Source organism: Alligator sinensis, unplaced genomic scaffold (assembly GCF_000455745.1).
Source record: "Alligator sinensis unplaced genomic scaffold, ASM45574v1 scaffold432_1, whole genome shotgun sequence".
NCBI classification, from domain to species: Eukaryota; Metazoa; Chordata; order Crocodylia; family Alligatoridae; genus Alligator; species Alligator sinensis.
The window spans coordinates 712,120-724,244 of record NW_005841998.1 but is presented as its reverse complement, the minus strand read 5'-3'; the positions used below and the strand labels follow the sequence as shown (position 1 = coordinate 724,244).

Here is a 12,125-nt window from a genome sequence, read left to right as displayed (position 1 = left end):
GCTGGCATCTTGGACCCAGCTGGCTGTGGCTAATCTCCTGACCAAAAATGGAGCCAGGAGGACATGCTTTGACAGTTCAAAGCAGGCCACTGCACCTGGAACACCTTCCGGGCGATAGCTGCCCAGATGGCCAGGCAGGGGCACACATGGCAATAGTGCCGCACAAAGGCAACCCCTGCAGCCACAGTCAACTGGCAGCTGGCCCAGAGGGGCAGACGCCTCATTTGAGTCTGGCAGGTGCGCAGCAGGTCACAGACAGGCAGCAGCCCCCACTGCCAGACTGCTGCAGTGGGTAAAGGGTGCAGGGAACTCTCAGGGCTGCTTCAGCAGTTCAGCTGGCACAAGGGGTAGTGTCCCCATGTACCAACTGGCCGGGTCCCAGAAGCTCCTGAGAGCGAGTAGCCTTGAACTACTTGCCAGGGCAGGTTTTTGTACTGATGGGGCCAGGACAGGGAAGCTTTTTATACTGCTGGGGACAGCACAGGTGCTGGCTCCCCCTGGCTGCAGATTTGAGAGGAGCTAGGCAGGGTTATTTCGCCCCAAGTAGCACAATTTGCTCCACAACAAAGTGCATGTCCAAGCATGTGCACTGAGGCAAAAAGCCATGGCTCAAATCTGCACCATTTCTATTTGAGCTGCTGCAAGCATCCATGCTTGCATGCGTGGATATGCCCATGAGGTTGGTTACTGAGTCTTCTTCAGAGATTTAGATGTTACAGGATTCTGTTTAATGGAATCTTTTTCTAATTAAGTATATTTGGTAGCGATTTTTTAAGTCTCTACTGCTTGGTGAACAGTTTAGTTCTGCAAAGCCTATTCTAAAAGTACCCAACAATTTTTAAATTGAAAGTAAATAATGTACATGATAGTTAATGCAGGTTGGTTGCAAGTAAAGTGTGTAGGACAGTATGCAGGATAGTTAATGCAGATTGATGAGTATGACAGGAGTTTTCACATAATTATGTGATTACTTAGTGGAAACTTCCAGTTCGACAACTCTCTCCAATTTCTATTATTACAAAATGTTACCTGTGTTTGACCTCTCTGAAATAATGCAGACCCATGGAGCATATTAAACACGTCCACTTCACAGTGGATATTTCTGAGAGAAGTCAGGTCTCTACCATCACACCTACAGCAATAAAATACAAATTGTAAAGTAAAAAACTAGTCATAGAAAAAAATCTCCTTGAGAACAATTCATTCAGAAAGGACTCAAAAACATTTACCTCACACAGTTACTCAGAACAAGGTTCCTAAAAACATCCTTTGAAACAACACTGAAGGATTCCATAATTGCATAAGGCTCAGCCTCTGGAAATTTTTCTAGACATAACAAAAAAATTAGAACTAAAGTTGGAAGGTAAGTGGCATAACTCTTAACTTTCAATAACTAAACATGCACATTGACTTTATATTGTATATTGTACATGATTTAGAGCACGCTTCTAAATAGCAAAATTATTTAAAGTCACAGAAGTGGCTTCCACATTTATTACCAGATGCAGAGCCATCAGTCCCCTTGCAAGACTAACACTGGCAGACCCACAGTTAGGTCCACTGATCTCTTAGGCTGCTAAAGGAAGGATAAGTAGATTCTATCTTTCTACTGTTACGGAAAGACAACAATTTTTAGTAAGTTAACAATTAATGAATTGTAGCAGGGCCAGTCCAGGGCTGAACAGGTCCCATGTCAGTAAGATGACAGAGACCCTAACCTTACACTTCTACAATCTGGAGACTTGGGGAAGATTTCATATCTTGCTATGGTTATGAACAAATGCAGAGCTTTCATTTTTAACATTGGAAGGGAGAAAACTTGAGCTGTACAATCCACTCCCTTTCTGCTTAGTAGTTTTTCTTGTGTTCGCCTTCAGAACAGGAGGCTAGAGCAGAGGGAGAAGGATATATTTCTTCTATCACATTTCCTTTCCCTCCTTATCAACAGGGAAAGTAGGGGAAAAATTTTTCCAGCAGTTATCCACATTCTGATTACCTGACCATTAACTGCTAACTGTTCAGCACTCTGATCCTAGGCCAGGGGCGGGCAAAATGTGGCCAGGTCATTCTATTCGGCCCGTGGGAGAACAAGGGAGTTAGTGAATAATGGTGTAAGAGCCAAGAAGTGTAAGTTGTAGGGTAGGGAATTTTAGTCAGATATTTAAAAAATTTATTAAAATATATTTAACTTATGAGTAAGGACCTCTGGAATTTGTGCATGGCGCTGCAGCTTCTTTAATGTGGAGTTCCCTTCATGCACTCCCCTGCCGCTGACTGGCAGAGGGGCCTTGTCACTTGCTGCCCACACCTGAAACTGGAGCTGTGGTTTTTGCCTGCCAGCCATCAGGCACGGGTGGCAAACAATTGGGTGTCTCTACCATCAGCGGCAGGGAGGTGCGTGCAGTAAACTCCAGGATTAAAGGAGCTGCCATGCTGTGCACTTCCGACGCAAATTCTGGAAATCCCTACTTACGAGTAATATTTAAGATCAAGGAAGTCTCACTTAAGAGATTCAGTTCCCTGATACCCCTTTAATGACAGTATAAAATTTACAATAAACATTCCCAAGACCCCATATATGTCTTCTAGGAACGTGAAGACAAACAAAAGCAGGCATTTTTTTTTGTATGAAATGTAAATTAAACAAAAAAAATCTAACTTTATAGCACTGTCACACTTACAGACCTCAATCAATACTAGAGCCCACTTATGCCTAGGCAAACCCTGAATAGCTCAGAATCTAAGTAGGGTTCTTTTTAACTCCCTAAACATTAGTACAATACCTCTCAGCTGTTCTTCTGTTTTAAGTCTTATCTTGTTAATTTCTTCATCTCGAGAAATCTAAAACACAAAATTTGCAATCCATTATTATAGCAGTGCAACATAATGAACATTGATAACAATGGAATTTCAAGCACAAAGAACCATATAGCATCCTGCAGTGTACAAATCTCAGCCTGTATAAAAGCAACTAAATTAAGAAAAACCAAGTCATTATGTATTACTGCATAAGCAATGCACAGCAGAACTAAAGTTAGTCTTATGACAATGGTTTCTTAAGGAGCTGTCATTAAGGGGGTAAGTAAACTTAATTTAAACAAATTAGTTGAGAAAAATTCAGAAAGCCAACGCAAATGTGATTTGTTTAAATAAACAGATTTTGGTGTCACTACTTACTTTGTCATGGTTAAAATCTTTAAACACTTTACATAGCTCATCAGATGCGAGTCTTTTAGAAAACAAAAAAAATAATTTTCATATTACACAAAGGTTCAGTAAAATAGGAACATGAATGTATCTAATACTCTGAGGGGAACTATGATTAAAGATTACTAAATGATCAGAGATTTTAGCACTGCATCTTTGATATTATATACATATATTTTATTATAATATATAATAAACATGTAATATATCTAAACATGTTAAACTTTATTTCACACACATGCATATATATATATATATATATATACACAAGTTTAAATAAAGGTTTTATATGTAAGTGTAACATTTCCCCCAATACAACACTATATCTAGGATTCACATGCACACCTGTTCCATGCTGAAACTTGGTCTATTTAAAACACTGTTTCACTAACATTTTGTCACAATAAAATTTGGAAAAAACTGTTCACATTAACATTGTATGCTTTGGTTAATAGTTTTTAAACTTAAATTTTAGAGGGATTCATCTATAAGATTGGTGCAAATTCAAACTGGAAAAGTTCTTTGTAGTTGTCATTGTCTGTCAAAAATATTTAAGTAAAATAATAAAAAGAATGAGTCCCTGACTAAAAGGCAGTGAAAGTAAGTGGGGCTCATCTGGATCTTTATAACAACAAAACCCCCCCATCTTTTATATGGTTTATATGGTTTTATATGGTTCAGAAGCCCTGGAATGACCGGTTCCTATATTTTTCTGTTTTCAAAGAGAAGCTCATTTCCAATGCTTCTCAACCGGGATGGTGCAAGAACCTGTCAGGGGTGCTACAATGCTACCACTGTTGCACAGTGAAATTGCCTCGTACCCCTCTTTTCAGGAAACATGCTGGACCTGACCTGACAAAACAACTTCAGCAGAAAGGTGGGCTTACCTGCCCACCTTATAGATGCCAGCATGTGTGCTGTTTCTGCTGTGGCTCTTCCCAGTTTGGCTCTAACATGCCTCTTGAAAACTGGAAGCGCCCAGAGCAGTTTCACCCCATGGTGCTGGCAGCCTGAAAATAAATGGTGCTGACACCAGCTAAAACTTTGTCACATGCCTCCCTTTTTCAGGGGGCATATTAGAGCCAAGCCAGGAAGTGGTGCAGCAGGCATGATGCCTGCCTGCATAACAAGAAGGATGTTGATAGACTCAAAAGGGTCCAAAGGAGAGCCACTTTTATGGTTAGGGGCTTACAGGACAAGCTCTATGAGGAGAGACTGAGGGACCTGGACCTCTTCAGCCTCCGCAAGAGAAGGCTGAGAGGTGATCTTGTGGTTGCCTACAAATTCATTAGGGGGGTACAGCAAGGGATCAGAGATGCTCTGTTCACCAGGACGCCTCTTGGGGTAACCAGGAGCAATGGTCACAAACTGACAGAGAGCAGATTTAGGCTAGATATCAGGAAAAACTTCTTCACTGTAAGGGTGGCCAAAATGTGGAATGGGCTTCCAAGGGAGGTAGTGCTCTCCCCTACCTTGGGGGTCTTTAAGAGAAGGCTTTATAGGCATCTGACCCCAGCGCTCTTTCCTGCCTAGGCAGGGAGTTGGACTCGATGATCTGTTGAGATTCCTTCCAACCCTAGAATCTATGAACATAATGCAGGCAGGTATACCTTTCTGCTGCAGCTGCTTTTCCCTTCAGTTCTGACTTGCATAGTGAAAACAGAAGCATGCAAGACAGTTCCACATGTCCTGTGTGCTTCTGTTTTGGGAGACACTGGGCAGCGTTGGACTGGGAAGGGCTACAGCAAGAACATGTGTCCTGCCACAGCTGCTTCCCAATCTGGCTCTTTAGGTGATATGTGGCACCTTCTTTTGTAACAGCTCAGCTTAGTTAAAGGACACATTTTAAAGCAGAACTGCTTTGTTGTACTTACTCCTTTGTATATTTCACAATTTCTGCTGGAGCAACAAATAAATTCTCAACAACTCTCTTGGCAGTACCCTGTTTTTTCACCAGCTGTTGGATACCTTGAATTATTTGCTGGGTATACTTCAACCCAGTTTTGATGGCATGGGACAAGTCCTGCTGCAGTACATTGTCAGCTGCTGCTTCCAACATGACTACAAATCAAAGTTTAAGCCAATTAATCATTATGCTTTTCAACCCTTATAGAACAAGCAATTAAAGTGTACCTAACACAAAGAAAATGCGAAGGGTAAGGTGATTTGTTAAAATTTATAACAATGGCTTGGTTGCTTTGTTCACCATCAGGTTGATTCTATTATTTCCAAACGTTATAGTAGAAATAGCGTTTTATGGAAACCAAGACATTGGATTTATGCAAACATTAATAGGAAGATTACAGAATAATTTTAATTTACATGCGACTCAGTGCAGACAAAATTCCATACAATGCAATTTACAGGAAAAAAATGCCCCAATATAAACTAATGGGCAGAATATGCATTTAACTGTCACACAATCTGATTATGTGGAACAGCATGATTACATAAAGTTGTGATAAAAAAAATCTGAAATATAAATACAATCTAAACATTAATTGTAGTTATAAAGTAGACTAAGTCCAAGATGCAATCCAAATAAGCAAGCAGTTGGCTCAAGTTAAGATTTGTCTAAATAGATTCAGGTCTCAGTTATTCAGTAAAAACATTTCAGACAAATCAAAAAAAAAGAAAAACATGTTGTACCTATTCTTATTTATTCTATAGAAAGGAAACGTTTCTAGAGTTACAATTAAAAGATGAGAACGCATTAACTTCCTTTAAGTACTCCCCCCCCATTTGAATAATTTAACCACTTACCAATCTGACTTTGAGGGCCTCCAGTGACCACTAAGTTCAACATACTAGATGACATTTCTTTTCTAGTTGGGTTAATAACAAGTTTCCCATCAACAATTCCTACCCGTACTGCACCTACAGAGAAAATAGAGGAGTTATCTTTGAAGCTTAATACCTGTGCTTTAACTTCATTTTTTTCTGACAGCAACTCATATTATTAATTGATCATTTTCTTTAGAGATATTAGTGGTTTAATATACTTATTCCAGGTATTCTTGCAAAAGAATGCAAATTCTAACAACACAGTTAAAAAAATTAAATAAAAATGAAATAACCTTGAATGTTCTCATTTACTGGGTCACTACCAGTCTCATAATATCCCTGGTAGTAGTGTTATACCCTGTTTAACAGCCTGTTTTTCTTCATAATTTGGATGTGGGTTTTCTAGAACATAAATCATTTAAGAAAAACACATGAAGTAAAACATCTGTCAGGAAAAGTTTCCTTCATGAAAGCTATTTCCAATTGCTGAAAACCTCCAATTAGAATTCTTGGGGAAAGGGACAGGAGGGTGCCTGAAGGTAAAAAGAGCCCCTATCCTGCTTCCTTTGACACTAGGCCCTGCACACAAGTTTTTCCAAAACCTGAAAAAACAAAGGAAGTAAAAAATATGAAGCAAAATTTGAGCACTAAAACCTCATTCACAAATTAAAGCCATAATACGTTACTCAGGAAGTAAAATGTTTTCAAATGCCAAAATAGTACCATTTAGCTTTCATTCATTTTCACTTCTGAGTCTAGAGGCTCCTACAGATGTGCAGGGAGCCTGCTCTGACATGCTGGAAATCCAGCATGTCAGAGCAGACTTGCTTAATCAAGTCTGCCGGAGCACGGAAACTGACACACTCCAGCAGCCTTCTGAGTCATGTGCATCAGTGTCCCCATGCTGAAAAAATGGCATCATGACACTTTGAAATAAAACATGTTCGATGAGCTTTAGTTCAAAGCATCCCACCGCCATTTCTTTATCACGCGGATGCTGGTACATAAACGCGTAGGCGCTTTTAATTATCACAGCTTGCTAATTAAAATGTTCCGCACCATGTCCCAGAGCACATGTAAAAGCACATATAAAATGCCCCAAATGCTTTACTCAGGAGGTCAGTATCACTACTCTCATTATAAAGAAAGGAAAAAAAGCCCTGCACAAAGCAGTAAAATGATTTGCCAAAAGTCAGGCCTATGGCACAGCTGGAAATAAAAGCCAGGTCCTCTGATACCCAGTACAGAGCTCTATCCACACTGCCTTGGATTCTAACGTATTTGCACACACAGTCTTTCAGCCTTAACTCCAGTTTAATCAAATTTAATTTTCTGAGCATTTAAAAAAATGTTCTTGAAGGGATAAGATAACAATAAAGTTTTACTGTTTCCCAACTGATTGGCTAACAGAAAACATACTGAAAATTATAGATGTTCCAACAGGGCTGGTACACTAGAAACTATTTCTTGGAATAACAAAGAAAAGATGGTTAGGAATGTTTTAAAGGAGAAGAAAGACCTCCAAGAGAATGGTTTTGATATTTATTGAGGAAACAAAAGAGGTGTCCATAAAGTGTAAACAAAATAAACAAAGAGTTCATCTGCAGTAGCAATACCCTATGAAGAAGCTTTCATAGGCATGTATTAACCTAAATAAAATACAATAAGCCATGTATTTTAAAAATGTTATTTTCCATGGGAAATAAAAACAAGAAGATAATTTCCTAATCCAAGTTACTTGGGTTCTACAAAGAAAATCTAAGTAGCAGTATTTCTTTTTAAAGTTGTCCATTAATCACTTTTCCTTGTGCAGACCTTTCACGCAGAAAAGACAGAAAAACAAGATAATAAAATTACAAGTTACCACTGGAATCAGAGACACTGTTTTAGGCTTGCAAGGTCCTTGTGGCCTAAACTGTTCCATTATTTCCTTGATACTAAAATATCTACTTACCAATTGGACCATTCCAAGGAATATCTGATAATGCAAGTGCTGCAGATGCTAAAATTGTAAGATATGAAATAGATTATAAACTGTTCACACAGACATAAACAAAAAATATTTTGCAGCCTTTTCTAAAGAGAGAATCCTTTTTACCTCCATTAATTGCCAGGACATCAGGATCATTGATACCATCTACTGCTAAAAGATTACAAAGGATCTGGTATAAGACAGAAAGACAAAAACAAGCTCAAAGTTCTTGCATTATTTTCTACTTACGATATATTTGCAAGGGTTATAAAATGCAATTGCCTAATACTTGCACAAGCTCATGTAAGTAAATGAAAAGTATTCAAATACATATATCAATTAACTGGTAAAGAAAAATGTTAATATGTGACACCAAGAACTTCAAAGCCAGAACAAGAATTGGTCCTTAAAATATGGTTATCTTTATCTGTACCAGTAGTTCTCAACCTTATCAGAGACACCCATCTGACTTCTTTGAATTTGCTGGTACCATAATTGAGAACCACCATGGTAGTGCTTCAGTCACTAATGCACGCAGTGCCAGGCATACAGACATTTAAGAGTTCATTTGAAAGACTAAAGGACCAACTTCCACCTCCGATTACCCACCCCCATCATTCCAGGCCAGCAAATGCTGCAATGCAGCAAAAAGTACTCTGCAGAGGCTGCACTTTAATGAGTGCTTACTTGTCTCAGTCTGTGCCAGTAACCACGTATAGGCACCAGGGAGCTTTATTAAAAGCAAACTGTACAGTGGACTAAAGACCAGGCTGATTAACAGTTGGGATGTTACTGGGGAGTGTGCAAAAGCATCCTTCATTCTTCCTACCCCATTCATATAGCCCCTAAGCCAGATGGATTAAAGCTTTGACCAGCATCAGTGGTTAAAACACAGTTCATTAATTTGCATATCTTTCCCACCTGCTTGCTGCAGAAAGTCTGCAGGAGCTGTTTTCGATGATCTTATACTAAAGGAGTTTACTAGAGCTCAAAACAGTTTCTCTCAAATGAAGGCTGCCCTTTAAAATTATATTAAGCAAACAGGTTTAATACAACAAGCAAGCAGCATGTAATTAGCAATCAGTGGCAAGCAAGGAGATCATCTCAGAGACTTGGAGGGAATGGGCCAAAAGCAAGACGTATCATCCTCGCAAGTCAATGGTTTTCACCAGAAATGCTATCACTGCAGCCAAGTACAACCACGCCATGTCCCTTCTGCAGAGCCAGATTAGGAAGCAGCTGTAGCAGGGGTGTGCTCTCTTGTCACAGCCCTTCTTGGTTTGACCCTGCATGGTGTCCCCCAGGAACAGATGCCTGGGGCAGGTGGAACTGTCCCATGTACCTGTTTCCAGGAGATGCGTGTAGAGCGGGACCCTGGAAGGGCTGTGGCAACAGGAACCCATGCTGTGGTACCCCCTGGAACCATGGAACCCTGGCTGAAAACCATGGATCTATACTTCGTATGTGCTTACCTTAACAACCAAAATAATGAAATAGACACGAGGGGTAAAGTGTGTGATCAACAACATTTCATGGTGAGCAGCCTTTAAATGTTCACAAAAAAACAACTAAAAGGATCTCAAATACTCAGGATTATTCTCACACCACGGGGAAGTAGTGGAGCATCTCTGTCAGACATGGAAAATCAAGAACAAGCTTGCAACAAAAAACCTATTGGAATCCTGAATTAAGTTTGCTGAATATCCTATTCTACTGGCTGTGCAATGTAAGAATTATTATTGCTACACAATTTCAATTAAACTGTTACTGAGTAAAAATGACTTGCTCCCTAAATATAAATTGCATTATTTCCTTATGATAGCTAGTCTGAATTTAAACCAGTTCAAGAGAGTAACTATTTCTAATAACATAGGACACTTGGCACATGTTAAAACAAAGCAATTTACTGAATGATTAAAGGATGCTGCTGTTAATTTTTCTATCACATCAGCAATAAATACTATTTTGCAAAATGTGGATTCATCATGAATGCTAGTCCAAAATCGTTTCCTAGGGCTTCCATTGAAACAATCTCCAAATTAAATCTGCAAATGTGATTATCATTAAATATAATGAGCACAACCTACCTGTGTATCATAGTAGTAGCCTGCTGGGAAGAGTGGCCTAATTGACCGATCTGTAAAAGAAACATTTCAAAACTTACATACAGAGAAGACTAAGATGATGACTGTTGACAATAGATGAAAGATAAGTACGTGTACAATAAAAACTGGTAAAGAAATTCAACAAAGCATATCATATTTCATGATTAAAACAAAGAATTACTCCAAAGGGAAACCCGTTTTCAAAACGTAACCAAAAAAAAAAAAAAAAAATCACAGAGCCTAATTAACATGCAAAACTCTTTGCCACAAGAGAGTCTAAAACTTGAGCAGGATCCAAAAAAGACTGGATCCAAAAAAGACTGGGCATGTTCATAGATACAGGTATCTGCTGTCCATAAGATACTGGCAGCCCCACAACTACAAACATCTCTCCAACAACAGATTATTTAAATCCAATTCTCACCAAACCACCAGGCCTTGCAAGAGATCCAGATGTCAGCTCTGGCTCCTTGTCAACAAGGGTTATAGGACAGTAGGGGCCAGAGAAGGTCACTTAGCCCAGCCCCCTGCTGAAGGCAGAAGCATCTCCGACTAAACCATCCAGCCAAGTGTCTAACCTGCTCCAGAAAACTTCCAAGGATGGAAATTACACAATTTCTCTAGGTAACCTGTTCCAATGTTTGACCACCCTCACAGCCAGAAAGTTTCTCTTAATTCGCAACCTAAATTACCCCTGCAGCAGGCTTGAGGCCATTGCTCCTAATCCTGTCCCCTATGGTCAAAGAGAAGAGCCCACCTCTATCCTCTAATTGCCCTTCAGGTATTTGAAGACTATTATCAAATTGCACCCTACCCTCCTTTCCAGACTAAATCAACCTAGTTTTTTCAACCTTCCCGTGTAAGTCTTGCCTCCCAGGCTTCTAATAATTTTTGATACTTTGCACTGGACTCTTTCCAAGCTGTCCACAGCCTTCAAGTGTGGGGCCCAAAAACAAACACAGTACACCAGGTGAGGTCTCACTACTGCTGAACAGAGTGAAAGAATCACTTCCCTTGATTTGCAAGTGACACTCGTTAGCCAACAGCATACTGAATTGTATTTTTTCAGCAACATATTCATTTTATTGTCTACTGTAACCCCCCAGGTCCTTCTCTGCAGTTCTGCAACCTAACCACTCATTCCCCAGTCTGCCTTTGTGCGTGAACTTATTCCATCCCAAGTGCAGGACCTTGCATTTTTCATTGCTCAATCTCATTCAGCTGATTCTGGACCATATCTCAAGTCAATCCAGGTCATTCAAGATCCTAGCCCTACCTGCCAGAGCAGAGGTGGGCAGGCAATTGTTTTGGCCGGAGGGCCACTTACCCAGTTTTGGCAAGCTGTCAAGGGCTTCATGGCTAGCCCCGCCCCCTGGTCACCATCTTGGGACCAATGTCCCAATGTCTTGGGACCAATGTCCCAGGGCCAGTACCGTTGGGGCCCAGAGAAGAGTGCAGAGGGGGAGCTGGCCCGACTCCATAGAGCCCCAGCCACCCAGGACCCTGTACCACTGCCACCCTGCTCTGGGCCCTGCTGGCGCTGGCCTTGGGACACTGGTGCAGGTCCTGTGCTCCTGTGCCTGCTCACTCCCAGTGCCCCCGAGCCCCGCGGTACAGGCGGGGGGCAGCGCACAGCCCCGACCCCCTGCTTGCTGGCAGGGAAGGAGCTGGTGCAAAGCATGGGGAAAAGCAGTCTCTCGCCTGCCCCGTGGCTAGTGCTCCCTGCTGCAGCTGCTCACAGCCCACGCAGCACTGTCCTGAGCAGGCACAGACAGCCCCACGCGGGCTACGAGCAGTTGCAGTGCTGGGCGTCAGGCACAGGGTGGGGGAGGGGCTGCTTTTCCACCACACACAGCACCAGTTTGTAACCCGCCCCCACCACCAGCCTGGGCCCCGCGCCAGCTCTGGGCTCACCCATTGGGGCTGTGTCGCGGCAGCAGCAGCTGCAGTCCACCTGGAGCTCATGCCACAGTAAACTGCAGTGCCCTCCCCGCCTCACCTGAGCTTCCCATGCTGGGGCAGCCACGTGGCTGGTGGGGGGGGCTGGGGACGCCCCG

General features: G+C 41.4%; 1 protein-coding gene across 4 annotated transcripts in view; it reads right to left on the bottom strand.

Moving 5' to 3' along the window:
- Nucleotides 1-12,125, bottom strand: part of PNPT1 (polyribonucleotide nucleotidyltransferase 1) — a 52,284-nt gene that overhangs the window by 29,943 nt on the left and 10,216 nt on the right. For all 4 annotated transcript variants that reach the window (XM_006021593.3, XM_025201569.1, XM_025201570.1 and 1 more), the window contains 9 exons: nt 10,051-10,100; nt 8,090-8,153; nt 7,946-7,993; nt 5,971-6,084; nt 5,082-5,268; nt 3,178-3,229; nt 2,784-2,841; nt 1,230-1,326; nt 1,030-1,132 (listed from right to left, as the gene is read on the bottom strand). In XM_006021593.3, coding sequence (XP_006021655.1) covers nt 1,030-1,132; nt 1,230-1,326; nt 2,784-2,841; nt 3,178-3,229; nt 5,082-5,268; nt 5,971-6,084; nt 7,946-7,993; nt 8,090-8,153; nt 10,051-10,100 — 773 coding nt within the window. The remainder of the gene's footprint in view (nt 1-1,029; nt 1,133-1,229; nt 1,327-2,783; nt 2,842-3,177; nt 3,230-5,081; nt 5,269-5,970; nt 6,085-7,945; nt 7,994-8,089; nt 8,154-10,050; nt 10,101-12,125) is intronic.